The following is a 19,835-nucleotide window of genomic DNA, read 5'->3' on the forward strand; positions in this document are numbered from 1 at the left end:
CATAATGGAAGGCTAGGGAAGGGGTGGAATGCGAAGATTTAGGCTGTATATATGTTTCCACAATTGAAAAAAAAAAAAAAAAGACAGTCTAAATAGATGACAATTAAATGCCAAGGATGAAACTGGATGGGATTGGAGGATGGAGGACAGAAGGCTCAAAGGGTCACAGTTGAGACATAAGGAAAAGGAAGTATAGAATGTAAGCTTTGTATCATTGTTGAATCTCTTGTACTTCTTAGCTGCGCTTAATGGGATTGCATAAAAGAATTCTTATTCATGGGAAGTGTATATGTTAATTATAGTGTTTGTTCAAGGGTGTGAGCAGCCAGCTCTTATATGTTCAGAAGACAGAGCAATAGATGATGGATGATAGATAGGGAGGGAGGGAAAGAAATAGCGATGTGACAGCATGGTAAAGTTTGTGGATTGGGCTATTGGGGGAAGGGGGTCAGGGTATGATGGAATTCTGTGTATGGGGTTAGTATTGTTTTTGCAACTGTTCCTATAACTTTGAATTTATTTCAAAAAAAAAAAAAAAAAAGAAACCATGTCAGAATGTCCCAAAAAGAAGAATATTCCAAAAGTCATTCACCTTTGAACACTTTAAAGCCCTTGCAGCATCTGTGGCTGTTAAAACCAACCTTATATTTCTTTTTTATGATATTGGCTAAATGTCTAACAGATGGTAAAGGAATCCTTAATGAAAAAAGATCTGTTGAAACTGACTGAGCACTGTGCCTCCAAAGAAAACTCTTATTCTGGAAAATGCCGGGGGTTGAATCGAATGTTCAAGAGAGTAGTGAGTAAGTACCAAGACTCTGTATCTTAGCTGATAATAAATTGCGGCAGTAGTTAAAGACCTTTTCTGGTACTCACACATCACTCTAAGGCACAGAGAATGGCCAGTAGCAGCTGACAGGGTAGAGCCACCTCTGAGGGCTCAAGAAGTGGATTTCCTCTTTCCGCAGCTTCAGTCCTGGCTTCTTGGCAACACTGAGTTATGATGGCAGTGGTGTAAAGAAAGAGTGTCCCCTCTGTGGTTAAGTCACTGCTATGTTTTAGCAAACATTATCTTCGTGTTTGTAAATCTGACCTTTGGCAATTATTATTCCTACTAATATAATCAGGCCTAAGTTTGTTTTTTTTTTCCAAAACTTGAATACATTTTCATATTCTTATATCATATATATGTGGATAACTCAATATATGTTTGAGTATTTTTAATTTAAATATTTAATGAAGAAAGCTATCAATTTTAAAAAGAATGATTTCATTGCCTGTCATCAATAATTCAGATATACCTGCTATTTGAGTGACTCAGTATAGGCACTAGTAGAATCTTTTCAGCTTTTAAAGCAGCTGTTTTATATTTTTACAATGATGGTGTAGATTACTATCATTAGAGAGTACGAGGTGAGAAAATTTATCTGCTTCCTTTCTAATAAAGTCCAACAACCGACCTCCTAGGACAATTAGGATTAATGGCAAAACTACAACAAAGAAGATTCCCCAGAGAAGGTTCATAAATTTAATTCTGTTAAAATTTGAAATGTCTTCTATTTTTTTTTTTTTTGGTCTTTTTTTTAAAGTTTTACGATTGAGAAGTTTAAACAAAATATTAGCCGAAGTGCTGCATCACTTAAACAAAACCCCCCTCATTTTGTATTTGTCCAGCATATAAATATTTATAGTGCTCTTTATACTTGTTCTACCAGAACTATGGCAAGTTAAATCTAATCTAATTCATCCAAAGCCTGCCCTGCTTTGGGACTTATTTTAATATTATTAAAATACAGAGGTTTTTTGTTCGTTTTTGTTCCTTATCCTATGATTACACAGATGGCTGTGGTTAGTCTTTATTTCATTACAATCTTTACAATGTGATTTCTCCGTATTTTGTTTTCTCTCTTCGTTAAAATCTAAATATGACCTGAAAAGTTTGAGTCTAAAAATTCATGTGCTGAATTTAAATTCAAAGTTTTTATATTTAGATTTGAAATTTATATAAAAGTTACTGTGTGTGAATTCATATAAACTGAATTTTACATTACAAGAACATTTCCTTAGCTACTTTGCTTTTGTTGATACTTAGAAATCTACTTCTCATCTGGATTCATGTAACAAGAGGAACCTTGCATAACCTTATAATAAAAAAAAATCATTTGAATAAGATAGAGAGGAGAGCATGGTTAGAGAGAAAGTCACTTATCAAGTTTAAAGTAACATTCTAATGTAAGATATTTTGCAGCTTTGAATTAATATTTGGGCATCAGTTCTTTGTCATCACTTGGGCATTCAGAGAGTTATGCCCTTTAAAGACGACATTGTGTCCTTCTCTGACCTACTTGGTAAGAACTTGGCAATTGATTTCTGAGGATAATTGAAGGCCATTATAGGGCACCTGATTAGAATTCATGCAGTCAGACATTCTGTACAATTTCGAAAAATATTTTTAGTCAGTGACAGAAGGGTACTTAGTAGCTGGTTTTAATTGTTGTCTTTCACAAAGACATAGCTCATGTGACTATATATTTCTTTTTTAGTTTTAACTTTAATTTTTAAGTGAAGGTTGTGCATGTACGAAGTTTTCAAAAAATGTGTTTACAAGGTTTGTTTAAAAAAAGAACATATTTCTATACCCTCATTTCCTCTCCAGAGGCAATTACCTTCTCTGCCTTTAGGTGATTTTTTAAATGTGCACATATATGTCTTTAAATAAAATGTTAGTATTATTTCTTCTTGATTTTTAATTAGGCATTATCTATTGTCTTCCCACTATGGAAGGTAGAGAGGTACCCCTCTTTCCTGCCCCTGACTTTCTATACCTGCTCAATGTTCTCCTTTCCCCATCTTCCAGTGTAGGTACCTGGAATTTTGGTTAGCTCAGTATTGACTATTTACAGTAGTATGACTATGTAAACACAGCTGAGACATGTAGTAAACTCCGATTATTTTTCATTTTTGGTACAATTCTTTTTTTCCCATATTTATCAATATACCTATCTCCGTACTTATCACTTGTCACTAATTCATCCCTAAACTCTTTGCCAATTGTCTAAATTTCCTCTTAGGACTTTCAAATGTATTGGTATTATATGGTGTCATTTTGCTAAAAGATTCTCTCGTAGGTCCTTCAGGTTTGTTCCAAATCGACTGTTGCCCTTTGTGTCTGGTGCACAGTTGACATCGTGAGATCTCCAGTCATCATTATCCTTATAATCCCTTGGCCTCTCTCTCATGTTAGAACCCTTATTTTCTAAATGCCATATCTTATTCTTCTTAGTTTATTTCCTTCTTTGGGTGGAGTACAGCCTGAGAAAAGGTACATGAGAGGTACATTTTTTTGAGAAATTGTATTTCACCCATAAACTTGGATGATAATTTGGCAAGGTATAGCATCCAGTGTTGTTGAGAATCTGAAGCCTTCTGGTTCCTGACCCTTAGGATGTGACACATTTTATTCTCTTAAGAGCTTGTAAGGTCATTTGTTTGTCCCCAGTATTCTGAAATTTTGATGATGTGCTTTGACTTAGATCTATTTTTTATCCATTGTGTTAGATACTTAGTGGGTCATTTCAATCGTTTCTTAGAAAGTTTCTTGAAATTAAAACAAATTCCTTCCTTTGATTTTATCTATTCTGCCTTTTTGAAGTTCCTATTTTTCAGATATCCAAACTCCCAAGATGATTCTCTGTCTTTTCTTTTCTTCTCTATTTTCATGTCTTTTCTTTTCCCTCCATATTCTAAATCTTTCAGTTCACTTTTTTGTCAAAGAATGATATAGTTCAGTAACATTTTATAAAGTAAACACTTCCATATATTCAGAGCCCAGATTTTTAAAAAAACATAATATTGTCAGCACCCTGGAAACCCTTTTAGTCACTACCTCCTCTCAGGGTAACCACTACCCTAACTTTTTTTTCATTAAACTTTTTATTTTGAGATAGTTGTAGATTCAGATGCAGTTGTAAGAAATAATACAGAGATATCCCATGCATCCTGTACCCATTTTCCCTCAGTGTTAACGTGTTGCAAAACTGCAGTACACTAGCACAACTGGCATTTGGACACTGATACAGTCAAGACACATAACATTTCTATCACCAAAAGGATACCTCATGTTGCCCTTAATTAGACACCTCCACTTCCCTCCAGACCCCACTCTGTACTTAACCCCTGGCAATCACCAGTCTGTTCTCCATTTCAATAATTTTGCCATTTCTAGATTATTACATGAATGGAATACTTTAGTATGTAATCTTTTGAAATTGTCATTTTTTCACTCAGTATAATTCTCTGGAGATTCATCCTGGCTGTTGATGCATCAAGTGCTCCTTCATTTCATGGCTGCATAATATTCCACAATGTAGATATACCACCATTTGTTTAACCATTTCTGTATTGAAGGACATCTGGGTTGTTTCCAGGTTTGGGTTATTATGAATAAAGCTGCTATAAACATTTGTGTACAGGTTTTTGCATAAGCATAAGTTTTCATTTTTATGGGATAAATGCCCAGGAGTGCAATTGCTGTATTATATGCTAGTCACATAATTAGTTTTATAAGAAACTGCCAAACTGCTTTCTAGGGTGGCTGTACCATTTTACCTCGCCATCAGCAATGTATGAATGATCCAGTTTCTCCATATCCTTGCCAGAATTTGTTGTCACTATTTTTATTTTAGCCATTAGCTGTGATATCTCATCATAGTTTTAATTTTTATCTTCCCTAATGGCTAATAATGTTGAACATCTCTTCATGTGTTTACTTGGCATCTGGACATCATCTTCAGTGAAAGGTCTATTCATGTTTTTTGCCTATTTTGTAACTGAATTGTTTGTTTCTTTACTGAAGTTTTGAGAATTCTGTTTTCTAGATATGAATTCTTTATTGGTTATGTGATTTGTAAATATTTTATCCAAGTCTGTACCATGCCTTTCATTCTCTTAGTGGGGATTTTAATGGTGCAAAGGTTTTTAATTTTGGTGAAATTTAATTTATCAGTTTTCCTTTTATGATTTGTGCTTTTGGTGCAATGGCTAAGAACTCTTGGAGTCTGAAGATTTTCTCCTATGTTTTTTCCTAAAAGTTTTGTAGTTTTACATTTCACATTTATGTCCATGATCTAATTTGAGTTAATATTTGTATAAGGTTGAAGACTTAGGTTGAGGTCCCTTTTTTAAAAAAAATAAAAATAAAAATAAGAAGTTATAGGTATACAGAAAAGTCATGCAGAAAGTAGAGTTCCCATATAACCCTCTCAGACACAGAGTTTTCCTTATTATTAACACTTTGCATTACTCTGGTACCTTTGTTACAATTGATGAAACAATATCATTATATTATTAATTATAGTCCATAATTTACATTAGGCATTACTGTTTATGTTGTACAATTCTATGGTTTTCTAAAAATTTTTTTTCTGATAATATATATACAACCTAAAATTTCCCTTTTAAGCATATTCAAATATACAGTTCATTGGTGTTAATTACATTCACGATGTTGTGCTACCATCACCACTATCCATTACCAAAACTTTTCTATCACCCCAAACAGAAACTCTGTATTAATTAACCATTAACTCCCCATTTTCTATCCTACCCCGAGCCCTGGTATCCTGTATTCTAGTTTCTGATTGTGAATTCGTGTATTCTAATTACTTCGTATCAGTGAGCTCTTACTTTTGTATCTGGCTTATTTCACTCAACATGATGTCTTCAAGATTCATCCATGTTGTCATGTATATCAGGACTTCATTCTTTTTGACAGCTGAATAATATTCTAATGTATGTATATACATGTTCTTAATCTGTTCTTCAGTTGTGGGACACTTGGAATGCTTCTGTATTTTGTCAGTTTGAATAATTCCACTATGAAAATTAGTGTGCAGATACCTGTTTGGGTCCTTGCTTTCATTTCTTTTGGGTACATACCTAGAAGTGGGATTGCCAGGTGATATTGCCAGGTTTCTGAGGAACCACCATAGTGCTTTCCAGAGTGGCTGCACCATTTTCCATTCCCACTAACAATGAATGAGTGTTTTTATTTCTCCACATCTTCTCCAACGCTGATATTTTCTGTATTTTTCAAAGTAGCCATCCTAGTGGGTGTGAGATGGTATCTTATTGTGGTTTTGATTTACATTTCCCTAATGGCTAATGCTGTTGAGTATCTTTTCATGTGCTTTTTGGCCATTTGTTTATCTTCTTTGGAGTAAGGTCTATTCAGATCTTTTGCCCATTTTTAAATTGGGTTGTTTGTCTTTTTATTGTTGAGTTATAGGACTTCTTTATATACTCTGGATATTAAACTCTTATCAGATGTGTGTTTTGCAAATATTTTTTCCCATTTTGTAGGTTGTCTTTTTACTTTCATTATAAAGTCCTTGGATACAGAAAAGTTTTTAATTTTGATGACATTTCATTTATCTATTTTTTTTATTGTTGTTGCTCTGCTTTTGGTGTAAAGACTCAGAAACTATTGCAAAACACAAGGCCCTGAGGATGCTTCCCTATGTTTTCTTCTAGGAGTTTTATAGTTTTGGCTCTTAAATTTAGGCTGTTGATCCATTTGAGTTAATTTTCATAAATGGTGTGAGGTAGGTGTCCACCTTCATTCTTTTGCATGTGGTTATCCAGTTTTCTTAGCACCACTTGTTGAAGGGACTATTCTTTCTAAATTGAGTGGACTTGGCACCCTTGTCAAAAATCAGTTGGCCATAGATGTGAGGGTCTATTTCTGAACTTTTATTTTCCCTGTGTTGGTTTTGTTTGCTTCTTTCATTTGAGAGACTTTCCCTAAATGTATGTGTAATCCTTGGTGATGCCTCCTATTTAGTGGCAGGGCTTAGTGACTCTAAACTCCAGTGTACAGTGATCTGGTTGGGTTGTTTAGTTAGGGAGATTTCACTATCAGTATCTAGATGTCATTCCTCCTGAGTTAATCATATTCGCCACACAAGAGCCTTCCAGTTGCCTGCCTGGAGCCTGAACGTCTTGTCAGCCTCTGGGAACCAGGGAGGGTAGAGAGGCTGGGGAGAAAGCCAGGGCTCAGGGTCCAGGATGTGTATGTTCACTTCATGTCCCTGTTTTCAGCACCATGATCCTACTCTCAACTCTACCTGGTACCCCGTTACCTTAGACCTTCTGTTTTATCCTCTCCAGTAGAAAAATACTTTAGTTGTTTGGCCAGCTATGTGGAGAGGAAAAGGGGATTGGGCTTTCCTAGCTTGGACTCAGACTTTCATTCAGCTGTGTTTTAGCAGCACTCCCATACACACACAGATACTCTTAGTTGCAGATGAACCTAATATGGCCAACTCCTGAGTTTTTGAGGGATTCTGAGGAGTAAATTTTGGCTTTCCTGCTGTTAATTAGGGTTTCTGTTTTCTCAGATGTACTAAGTCATTTACCAACTGTCTTACTACTTTCTGGCTTCCAGAATTTTACTTTTATTATTTTGTGTCCTTTAATTCTCCCTGGCTTGGGTTATGACTTTTAAAATGTGTGTGTGTGTGTGTGTGTGTGTGTGTATTTTCAGTTTAGTAGCATATAGGGAAGGATTAAAATTAGTTATGCTCAATCTGACATCTTCATTCAGAACTGTCAGATAATTTTATACATTTCAAAAATAAGTATTTGTTTCAAGTTTGAGCTCAGAAATGAAAGCAATTTAGAAATTTAAGTCCAAAGGAGAAGTATTTGGTCTTTCTGGGTGATAAAATAGAGTTGGAGCTTTGTGCACACAACTGATTTAAGTGGGTAAAGGTAGTAATAATGAAGGAAAAGTTAGTGGGCAACATTGAAGGAAATCTTTCCTAGCTGGCAGCAAAACATTGGATTTTACTTTTCTTTAAGGTTTTCTGGGAGGAAAAAGTTTCCTTCCACCATTAAGAAAGACATGAACATTCTCAAAGCATATAGCTATGTTAATGCCTGGCTTTTGGGGACAAAAGATAAATTGACTCACTACACAAGCGTCGTTAATTAGTATTTCTTTTGGCTGCCTAGGAGCTTTGTAGAGATTAAAAAATGTTTGCAAGTGTGATTCTGGAAGATTTTCAGAAAGTTATGCTTCAATTTGAGGAAAGGGAGAGCAATTTGGGATAAAGGGTGGCAAGTGAAGTCAATATGTCTCTCTGGTAAAGAAGGTAAAAAATTAATTATTTTATCGAGGGGTATGTGGGGAAAATTGTATCTATTGCAAACTATGGACTATAGTTAACAGTAATATTTTAATATTCTTTCATCAACAGTGACAAATATATCACACCAACACTATGGGTGAATAATATGGGAGGATAAGGGGTATGGGAGGATTAGGGTTTTCTTTCTTATTTTTATTTCTTTTCTGGAGTAATGAAAATATTCTAAATTTGGTCATGGGGCTGTAGGCACAATCGTGATGATACAGTGAACAAGTTATTATATACCATGGGTGGTTTCTGTGCTGTGTGAATACATCTCAATAAAATTGCATTAAAAAAGGAATTAATAATTATTTAATGTATAAACCTCTTAACATCAGAATATACTTACACAGGCGGGGCAAGATGGCAGACTGGTGAGCTGTATGTTTTAGTTACTCCTCCAGGAAAGTAGGTAGAAAGCCAGGAACTGCGTGGACTGGAAACCACAGAGCAATCTGACTTTGGGCATACTTCATACAACACTCATGAAAACGTGGAACTGCTGAGATCAGTGAAATCTGTAAGTTTTTGCGGCCAGGGGACCCGCGCCCCTCCCTGCCAGGCTCAGTCCCGTGGGAGGAGGGGCTGTCAGTTCCGGGAAGGAGAAGGGAGAACTGCAGTGGCAGCCCTTATCGGAAACTCATTCTGCTGATCCAGACTCCAACCATAGATAGACGGAGACCAGACACCAGAGAATCTGAGAGCAGCCAGCCCAGCAGAGAGGAGACAGGCATAGAAAAAAGACAACACGAAAAACTCCAAAATAAAAGCGGAGGATTTTTGGAGTTCTGGTGAACATAGAAAGGGGAAGGGCAGAGCTCAGGCTCGAGCTCAGGCCCTGAGGTGCATATGCAAATCCCGAAGAAAAGCTGATCTCTCTGCCCTGTGGACCTTTCCTTAATGGCCCTGGTTGCTTTGTCTCTTAGCATTAAAATAACCCATTAGATCTCTGAGGAGGGCCCTTTTTTTTTTTTTTTTCATCCTTTTTTCTTTTTCTAAAACAATTACTCTAAGAAGCCCAATACAGAAAGCTTCAAAGACTTGCAATTTGGGCAGGTCAAGTCAAGAGCAGAACTAGGAGAGATCTGAGACAAAACGCAATAATCCAGTGGCTGAGAAAATTCACTAAACACCACAACTTCCCAAGGAAAGGGGGGTGTCCGCTCACAGCCATCATCCTGGTGGACAGGAAACACTCCTGCCCATCGCCAGCCCCATAGCCCAGAACTGCCCCAGACAACCCAGTGTGACGGAAGTGCTTCAAATAACAGGCACACACCACAAAACTGGGCGTGGACATTAGCCTTCCCTGCAACCACAGCTGATTGTCCCAGAGTTGGGAAGGTAGAGCAGTGTGAATTAACAAAGCCCCATTCAGCCATCGTTTCAGCAGACTGGGAGCCTCCCTACACAGCCCAGCAGCCCAGAACTGCCCTGGGTGGATGGCACTCACCTGTGACATAGCACAGTCTTCCCTCAACAGAGGACCCGGGGTGCACGGCCTGGAAGAGGGGCCCACTTGCAAGTCTCAGGAGCCATACGCCAATACCAAGGACTTGTGGGTCAGTGGCAGAGACAAACTGTGGCAGGACTGAACTGAAGGATTAGACTATTGCAGCAGCTTTAAAACTCTAGGATCACCAGGGAGATTTGATTGTTAGAGCCACCCCCCACTCCCTGACTGCCCAGAAACATGCCCCATATACAGGGCAGGCAACACCAACTACACACACAAGCTTGGTACACCAATTGGACCCCACAAGACTCACTCCCCCACACACCAAAAAGGCTAAGCAGGGGAGAACTGGCTTGTGGAGAACAGGTGGCTCGTGGACGCCACCTGCTGGTTAGTTAGAGAAAGTGTACTCCACGAAGCCGTAGATCTGATAAATTAGAGATAAGGACTTCAATTGGTCTACAAATCCTAAAAGAACCCTATCAAGTTCAGCAAATGCCACGAGGCCAGAAACAACAGAAAATTATAAAGCATATGAAAAAACCAGACGATATGGATAACCCAAGCCCAAGCACCCAAATCAGAAGATCAGAAGAGACACAGCACCTAGAGCAGCTACTCAAAGAACTAAAGATGAACAATGAGACCATAGTACGGGAGACAAAGGAAATCAAGAAGACCCTAGAAGAGCATAAAGAAGACATTGCAAGACTAAATAAAAAAATGGATGATCTTATGGAAATTAAAGAAACCGTTGACCAAATTAAAAAGATTCTGGACACTCATAGTACAAGACTAGAGGAAGTTGAACAACGAATCAGTGACCTCGAAGATGACAGAATGGAAAATGAAAGCATAAAAGAAAGAATGGGGAAAAAAATTGAAAAAATTGAAATGGACCTCAGGGATATGATAGATAATATGAAACGTCCAAATATAAGACTCATTGGTGTCCCAGAAGGGGAAGAAAAGGGTAAAGGTCTAGGAAGAGTATTCAAAGAAATTGTTGGGGAAAACTTCCCAAATCTTCTAAACAACATAAATACACAAATCTTAAATGCTCAGCGAACCCCAAATAGAATAAATCCAAATAAACCCACTCCGAGACATATACTGATCACACTGTCAAACACAGAAGAGAAGGAGCAAGTTCTGAAAGCAGCAAGAGAAAAGCAATTCACCACATACAAAGGAAACAGCATAAGACTAAGTAGTGACTACTCAGCAGCCACCATGGAGGCAAAAAGGCAGTGGCACGATATATTTAAAATTCTGAGTGAGAAAAATTTCCAGCCAAGAATACTTTATCCAGCAAAGCTCTCCTTCAAATTTGAGGGAGAGCTTAAATTTTTCACAGACAAACAAATGCTGAGAGAATTTGCTAACAAGAGACCTGCCCTACTGGAGATACTCAAGGGAGCCCTACAGACAGAGAAACAAAGGACAGAGAGACTTGGAGAAAGGTTCAGTACTAAAGAGATTCGGTATGGGTACAATAAAGGATATTAATAGACAGAGGGGAAAAATATGACAAACATAAACCAAAGGATAAGATGGCTGATTCAAGAAATGCCTTCACGGTTAGAACGTTGAATGTAAATGGATTAAACTCCCCAATTAAAAGATATAGATTCTCAGAATGGATCAAAAAAAATGAACCATCAATATGTTGCATACAAGAGACTCATCTTAGACACAGGGACACAAAGAAACTGAAAGTGGAAGGATGGAAAAAAATATTTCATGCCAGCTACAGCCAAAAGAAAGCAGGTGTAGCAATATTAATCTCAGATAAAATAGACTTCAAATGCAGGGATGTTTTGAGAGACAAAGAAGGCCACTACATACTAATAAAAGGGGCAATTCAGCAAGAAGAAATAACAATCGTAAATGTCTATGCACCCAATCAAGGTGCCACAAAATACATGAGAGAAACACTGGCAAAACTAAAGGAAGCAATTGATGTTTCCACAATAATTGTGGGAGACTTCAACACATCACTCTCTCCTATAGATAGATCAACCAGACAGAAGACCAATAAGGAAATTGAAAACCTAAACAATCTGATAAATGAATTAGATTTAACAGACATATACAGGACATTACATCCCAAATCACCAGGATACACATACTTTTCTAGTGCTCATGGAACTTTCTCCAGAATAGATCATATGCTGGGACATAAAACAAGCCTCAATAAATTTAAAAAGATTGAAATTATTCAAAGCACATTCTCTGACCACAATGGAATACAATTAGAAGTCAATAACCATCAGAGACTTAGAAAATTCACAAATACCTGGAGGTTAAACAACACACTCCTAAACAATCAGTGGGTTAAAGAAGAAATAGCAAGAGAAATTGCTAAATATATAGAGACGAATGAAAATGAGAACACAACATACCAAAACCTATGGGATACAGCAAAAGCAGTGCTGAGGGGGAAATTTATAGCACTAAACGCATATATTAAAAAGGAAGAAAGAGCCAAAATCAAAGAACTAATGGATCAACTGAAGAAGCTAGAAAATGAACAGCAAACCAATCCTAAGCCAAGTAGAAGAAAAGAAATAACAAGGATTAAAGCAGAAATAAATGACATAGAGAACAAAAAAACAATAGAGAGGATAAATATCACCAAAAGTTGGTTCTTTGAGAAGATCAACAAGATTGACAAGCCCCTAGCTAGACTGACAAAATCAAAAAGAGAGAAGACCCATATAAACAAAATAATGAATGAAAAAGGTGACATAACTGCAGATCCTGAAGAAATTAAAAAAATTGTAAGAGGATAGTATGAACAACTGTATGGCAACAAACTGGATAATGTAGAGGAAATGGACAATTTCCTGGAAACATATGAACAACCTAGACTGACCAGAGAAGAAATAGAAGACCTCAACCAACCCATCACAAGCAAAGAGATCCAATCAGTCATCAAAAATCTTCCCACAAATAAATGCCCAGGGCCAGATGGCTTCACAGGGGAATTCTACCAAACTTTCCAGAAAGAACTGACACCAATCTTACTCAAACTCTTTCAAAACATTGAAGAAAATGGAACACTACCTAACTCATTTTATGAAGCTAACATCAATCTAATACCAAAACCAGGCAAAGATGCTACAAAAAAGGAAAACTACCGGCCAATCTCCCTAATGAATATAGATGCAAAAATCCTCAACAAAATACTTGCAAATCGAATCCAAAGACACATTAAAAACATCATACACCATGACCAAGTGGGGTTCATTCCAGGCATGCAAGGATGGTTCAACATAAGAAAATCAATCAATGTATTACAACACATTAACAAGTCAAAAGGGAAAAATCAATTGATCATCTCAATAGATGCTGAAAAAGCATTTGACAAAACCCAACATCCGTTTTTGATAAAAACACTTCAAAAGGTAGGAATTGAAGGAAACTTCCTCAACATGATAAAGAGCATATATGAAAAACCCACAGCCAGCATAGTACTCAATGGTGAGAGACTGAAAGCCTTCCCTCTAAGATCAGGAACAAGACAAGGATGCCCGCTGTCACCACTGTTATTCAACATTGTGCTGGAAGTGCTAGCCAGGGCAATCCGGCAAGACAAAGAAATAAAAGGCATCCAAATTGGAAAAGAAGAAGTAAAACTGTCATTGTTTGCAGATGATATGATCTTATATCTAGAAAACCCTGAGAAATCGATGATACAGCTACTAGAGCTAATAAACAAATTTAGCAAAGTAGCGGGATACAAGGTTAATGCGCATAAGTCAGTAATGTTTCTATATGCTAGAAATGAACAAACTGAAGAGACACTCAAGAAAAAAATACCATTTTCAATAGCAACTAAAAAAATCAAGTACCTAGGAATAAACTTAACCAAAGATGTAAAAGACCTATACAAAGAAAACTACATAACTCTACTAAAAGAAATAGAAGGGGACCTTAAAAGATGGAAAAATATTCCATGTTCATGGATAGGAAGACTAAATGTCATTAAGATGTCAATTCTACCCAAACTCATCTACAGATTCAATGCAATCCCAATCAAAATTCCAACAGCCTACTTTGCAGACTTGGAAAAGCTAGTTATCAAATTTATTTGGAAAGGGAAGATGCCTCGAATTGCTAAAGACACTCTAAAAAAGAAAAACGAAGTGGGAGGACTTACACTCCCTGACTTTGAAGCTTATTATAAAGCCACAGTTGCCAAAACAGCATGGTACTGGCACAAAGATAGACATATAGATCAATGGAATCGAATTGAGAATTCGGAGATAGACCCTCAGATCTATGGCCGACTGATCTTTGATAAGGCCCCCAAAGTCACTGAACTGAGTCATAATGGTCTTTTCAACAAATGGGGCTGGGAGAGTTGGATATCCATATACAAAAGAATGAAAGAGGACCCCTACCTCACACCCTACACAAAAATTAACTCAAAATGGACCAAAGATCTCAATATAAAAGAAAGTACCATAAAACTCCTAGAAGATAATGTAGGAAAACATCTTCAAGACCTTGTATTAGGAGGCCACTTCCTAGACTTTACACCCAAAGCACAAGCAACAAAAGAGAAAATAGATAAATGGGAACTCCTCAAGCTTAGAAGTTTCTGCACCTCAAAGGAATTTCTCAAAAAGGTAAAGAGGCAGCCAACTCAATGGGAAAAAATTTTTGGAAACCATGTATCTGACAAAAGACTGATATCTTGCATATATAAAGAAATCCTACAACTCAATGACAATAGTACAGACAGCCCAATTATAAAATGGGCAAAAGATATGAAAAGACAGTTCTCTGAAGAGGAAATACAAATGGCCAAGAAAGACATGAAAAAATGTTCAGCTTCACTAGCTATTAGAGAGATGCAAATTAAGACCACAATGAGATACCATCTAACACCGGTTAGAATGGCTGCCATTAAACAAACAGGAAACTACAAATGCTGGAGGGGATGTGGAGAAATTGGAACTCTTATTCATTGTTGGTGGGACTGTATAATGGTTCAACCACTCTGGAAGTCAGTCTGGCAGTTCCTTAGAAAACTAGATATAGAGTTACCATTCGATCCAGTGATTGCACTTTTCGGTATATACCCGGAAGATCGGAAAGCAGTGACACGAACAGATATTTGCACGCCAATGTTCATAGCAGCATTATTCACAATTGCCAAGAGATGGAAACAACCCAAATGTCCTTCAACAGATGAGTGGATAAATAAAATGTGGTATATGCACACGATGGAATACTACGCGGCAGTAAGAAGGAACAATCTCGTGAAACATATGACAACATGGATGAACCTTGAAGACATAATGCTGAGCGAAATAAGCCAGGCACAAAAAGAGAAATATCATATGCTACCACTAATGTGAACTTTGAAAAATGTAAAACAAATGGTTTATAATGTAGAATGTAGGGGAACTAGCAATAGAGAGCAACTAAGGAAGGGGGAACAATAATCCAAGAAGAACAGATAAGCTATTTAATGTTCTGGGGATGCCCAGGAATGACTATGGTCTGTTCATTTCTGATGGATATAGTAGGAGCAAGTTCACAGAATTGTTGCTATATTAGGTAACTTTCTTGGGGTAAAGTAGGAACATGTTGGAAGTTAAGCAGTTATCTTAGGTTAGTTGTCTTTTTCTTACTCCCTTGTTATGGTCTCTTTGAAATGTTCTTTTATTGTATGTTTGTTTTCTTTTTAACTTGTTTTTCATACAGTTGATTTAAAAAAGAAGGGCAAGTTAAAAAAAAAAAAAAAAAAGAAAAAGAAAAACAAGGAAAAAAAAAAGATGTAGTGCCCCCTTGAGGAGCCTGTGGAGAATGCAGGGGTATTCGCCTACCCCACCTCCATGGTTGCTAACATGACCACAGACATAGGGCAGTGGTTGTTTGATGGGTTGAGCCCTCTACCACAGGTTTTACCCTTGGGAAGATGGTTGCTGCAAAGGAGAGGCTAGGCCTCCCTATGGTTGTGCCTAAGAGCCTCCTCCCGAATGCCTCTTTGTTGCTCAGATGTGGCCCTGTCTCTCTAGCTAAGCCAACTTGAAAGGTGAAATCACTGCCCCCCCCCCCCCATGTGGGATCAGACACCCAGGGGAGTGAATCTCCCTGGCAATGTGGAATATGACTCCCAGGGAGGAATGTAGACCTGGCATCGTGGGACGGAGAACATCTTCTTGACCAAAAGGGGGATGTGAAAGGAAATGAAATAAGCTTCAGTGGCAGAGAGATTCCAAAAGGAGCCGAGAGGTCACTCTGGTGGGCACTCTTATGCACACTTTAGACAACCCTTTTTAGGTTCTAAAGAATTGGGGTAGCTGGTGGTGGATACCTGAAACTATCAAACTACAACCCAGAACCCATGAATCTCGAAGACAGTTGTATAAAAATGTAGCTTATGAGGGGTGACAATGGGATTGGGAAAGCCATAAGGACCACACTCCACTTTGTCTAGTTTATGGATGGATGAGTAGAAAAATAGGGGAAGGAAACAAACAGACAAAGGTACCCAGTGTTCTTTTTTACTTCAATTGCTCTTTTTCACTCTAATTATTATTCTTGTTATTTTTGTGTGTGTGCTAATGAAGGTATCAGGGATTGATTTGGGTGATGAATGTACCACTATGTAATGGTACTGTAAACAATCGAAAGTACGATTTGTTTTGTATGACTGCGTGGTATGTGAATATATCTCAATAAAATGAAGATTAAAAAAAAAAAAAAAGAATATACTTACGGCAAATGGGCATTATAAATCTTGATGCAATCCAGACCCTGTGACTATTTAATAATTTGTATAATGGAATGTGGCACACTTCCTATAAATGTATACCATTGATATGTTACTAATCTCTCATATGACTCACCCTGTCTCTTAAAAAGTTTTGATAGCATTTTATTATCCCACACATGGTGTTTGGCAGTTTAGTGTGGTATATAAGAGCATACATCCTACAGCCAGAATATCAGGGTTCAAATCCTGGCTCAGCCACTGTGAGTTATTTAAACTCCCCATGCCTCAATTATCTCATCTGTAAAAAGGAAAAGATAATAGTGATATTGTGATGATTTGAATTAATACATATAAAGAACTTTAAATGGTACCTGGTACAAACAAAGTGTTCAGTAAATGTTATCTACTATTTTTCTTTCTTGAGGTTCTCTAGTACTGCAATCCACAAAAGCACATCTGGAGAAATATATGTAATATAAGCAACACGAAAACTGTATTTCCTTACCAGGATGTCTTTGTCACGGCTGTAGTGACCTAGTCCAGTGACAAATATGCAGTTGCTCCCTCTTTCTCATTACATTTATGGTAGTGGTTAAGAGTTTATTTCTATTTATTTCTAAAGAAACTGCATGGTTTTAGTTACATTTATTTACAGTGAATTCTAGACTTCATTGTGCAATGGATTTGTTTCAACAGTGGAATTGAAAAGAAATTAAATTTTACTTTTTGTTTTCAACTCCCCATCTTTAGTTTAGACATAATCCCTAGCATTTGTACATTTTCCCTAGGAATCAATGAAAAGATTGGGAGTGAACCTGAGCTATAAACATGCCATGTCATTAGTCAGTCACTGGCTCCGAGTATTGATTTTTTGAAAGCTGTTTTTCTTTATCAGTGTTTTGTGGCTGCAAATGATAAATGATAAGGATTCTTTCTTACAATTATTATTTTTTGGCTGTCATTTGAAACTCCTAAATTTTCCATAAGACGAAGCACAATGTTTAAATGGTATAATTTTCATCACTAAGCCATCTTTTAAATTTTACTTTACAGATCACAATCAAAATTCTGAAGGTCATAAGCTTGCTAATGGTGGTGGTGAGCCATGGCGACAGATGATAAAGTTGCCATCTTAACTGACGATGAAGAAGAGCAGAAGAGAAAATACGTGCTTGCTGATCCCTTTAACGGTATTTCCAGGGAACCAGAACCACCTTCAAATGAAACACCCTCCTCCTCAGAAACACCTGCTATCCCTGAGGAGGAACTAGATTGGATAGAGAAACACTGTGTTAAAATAAACAACGATCTTCTAATTTCCAAGGTCTTTTATTTTTTCTTTTACTCTGCATATGGCTCTCTTTACCCACTTTTGCCTGTGTATTATAAACAGCTGGGAATGTCGCCCAGCCAGAGCGGCCTGCTGGTAGGCATTAGATACTTCATAGAGTTCTGCAGCGCTCCCTTTTGGGGTGTAGTTGCAGATCGCTTTAAAAAAGGCAAAATTGTCCTCCTCTTTTCTCTTTTGTGTTGGGTTTTATTCAACTTGGGCATCGGATTTGTCAAACCTGCTACCTTGAGATGTGTACCAAAGATTCCCCCAACAGCTCACCCCACTAATTCAAGTCACCTGCTAACCACCCTGCCAACCAATTCTTCTGTTATATCTTCTCTTACCACACTTGGCTCCACATCACCAAAAATGCGTGAGAAAAGGAGCCTGCTTCCTTCCTCTAGCCCAGTGATGTTGGAAACAGGGCCCAATGTCTCAGAAACTGTTCTCTTATCAACAGCTCCAAACAAGATCATCGCACCCACTCTGCAGCCTCACACAGATGAAATTACTGACCATATTATGGACTTGACCTTGATTCCAAGCACAGCAACCCCCACCCCACCAGGAAATGTAATCAGGGAGACAACCACCTCTACTGTCACTACCCCCAAATCTTTACCTTCTGACCAGGTCATTCTTGTTTATGATCAACAAGAAGTTGAAGCTATATTCTTGGTAATCTTGGTAGTTGTCATAATAGGGGAATTTTTCAGTGCCTCTTCTGTCACTATTGTGGATACAGTAACACTTCAGTATCTGGGAAAGCACAGAGACCGCTACGGATTGCAGCGCATGTGGGGCTCCCTGGGCTGGGGCCTGGCCATGCTGTCTGTCGGCATCGGGATCGACTACACCCACATGGAGGTGCTCATCGATGGAAAGGGGTGTAAGCCCCCCGAGTACCGGAACTACCAGATCGTCTTCATCGTCTTCGGAGTTCTCATGACCATGGCTTTGATCGTCGCTACTCAGTTCCGGTTCCGCTACAACCACTTCAAAAACAATGATAACAAAGGGAAGGAGGTGGAGATCCCTCAGGTGGAGAGAAACAACTCCACAGAGTCCTCTGAGGAGACACCAACCACCACAAACTACTCACAAGCCTTCAACTTTTGGGACTTAATCAAACTGCTCTGCAGCGTGCAGTATGGTTCCGTGTTGTTCGTGGCTTGGTTTATGGGTTTTGGATATGGTTTCGTGTTCACCTTTCTCTACTGGCATTTGGAAGACCTGAATGGGACCACAACCCTCTTTGGGGTCTGTTCGGTCCTGAGTCATGTGTCTGAGCTGACAGCTTATTTTTTCAGTCACAAGCTTATTGAACTGATCGGCCACATCAGGTAAGAGAATACTTACTAACGTTGCCCATCAGTAGTTGAACTTCATCTTTTATAGTTTCTATCTCCTTTTAACACAGTTAAGGGTATTACAATTTGTGTTGGGCGTAGCGTTGGGGTGGGATTGGGATTTTCTGTTGTTCTTGTTCCTTAAAAGAGAAACAAAAGAGAAGGATATATTGAACTCAATTGGATTATCTACAAACAACCAAATAAATGGCTGTTGCCTTGCTCCCACCCCTCAGAAAAGATCTATGGATCACTTACTTGTGTGCTAAGACTCTAGAGTAAATGCTTTCATGTATAGGAGGACTAACTTAGCGAACTGTGTTACTACATTGACCTTGAAGGTCCATGAAGGTCCATATTACATGGACCTCTCAGGCGTTTATGAAGGAGGACTTGTTTAAGTGGATAAAACAGACTGTTTTTTCCACCTTCATTTATTCTCAGCCACTTGCTGTCACAGATAAAGCTTGACGAGATTGTGTATAAAGATGTCCATTATATTTAACAAGGCTGTGATCCATGGTAGTACATTAAGGAGATTCTTACATAATTTTTTTTAATGTTTCTTGGGTCTCTACCTTCTTGTCTGTCATGAAGACATGGGACATTTAAAAATCTTCCTAATACATAAAATTTTCCTAATCCTTTCTGTCAAAAATTCTATAAATGCCTAGTGTTTCTTGTTGTGTCATGTATCTCACCACTAACGTTTGCCTAAAGCTGGTAGAAGAGTACCTTTCTTTTTCTTGTCTTTCTGCTTTATGGTGGA

General features: G+C 37.9%; 1 protein-coding gene across 2 annotated transcripts in view; it reads left to right on the plus strand.

Annotated features, from left to right (window-relative positions):
• MFSD6 (major facilitator superfamily domain containing 6) overlaps positions 1–19,835 on the plus strand; it is an 85,422-nt gene that overhangs the window by 14,128 nt on the left and 51,459 nt on the right. For both annotated transcript variants that reach the window (XM_037849231.1, XM_037849232.1), the window contains exon 2: positions 17,438–19,060. In XM_037849231.1, the coding sequence (XP_037705159.1) occupies positions 17,490–19,060 (1,571 nt within the window). In that variant the 5' untranslated portion in view covers positions 17,438–17,489. The remainder of the gene's footprint in view (positions 1–17,437; positions 19,061–19,835) is intronic.

The sequence above is a fragment of the Choloepus didactylus genome, chromosome 9 (assembly GCF_015220235.1).
Source record: "Choloepus didactylus isolate mChoDid1 chromosome 9, mChoDid1.pri, whole genome shotgun sequence".
In the NCBI taxonomy this organism is placed as follows: domain Eukaryota; kingdom Metazoa; phylum Chordata; class Mammalia; order Pilosa; family Megalonychidae; genus Choloepus; species Choloepus didactylus.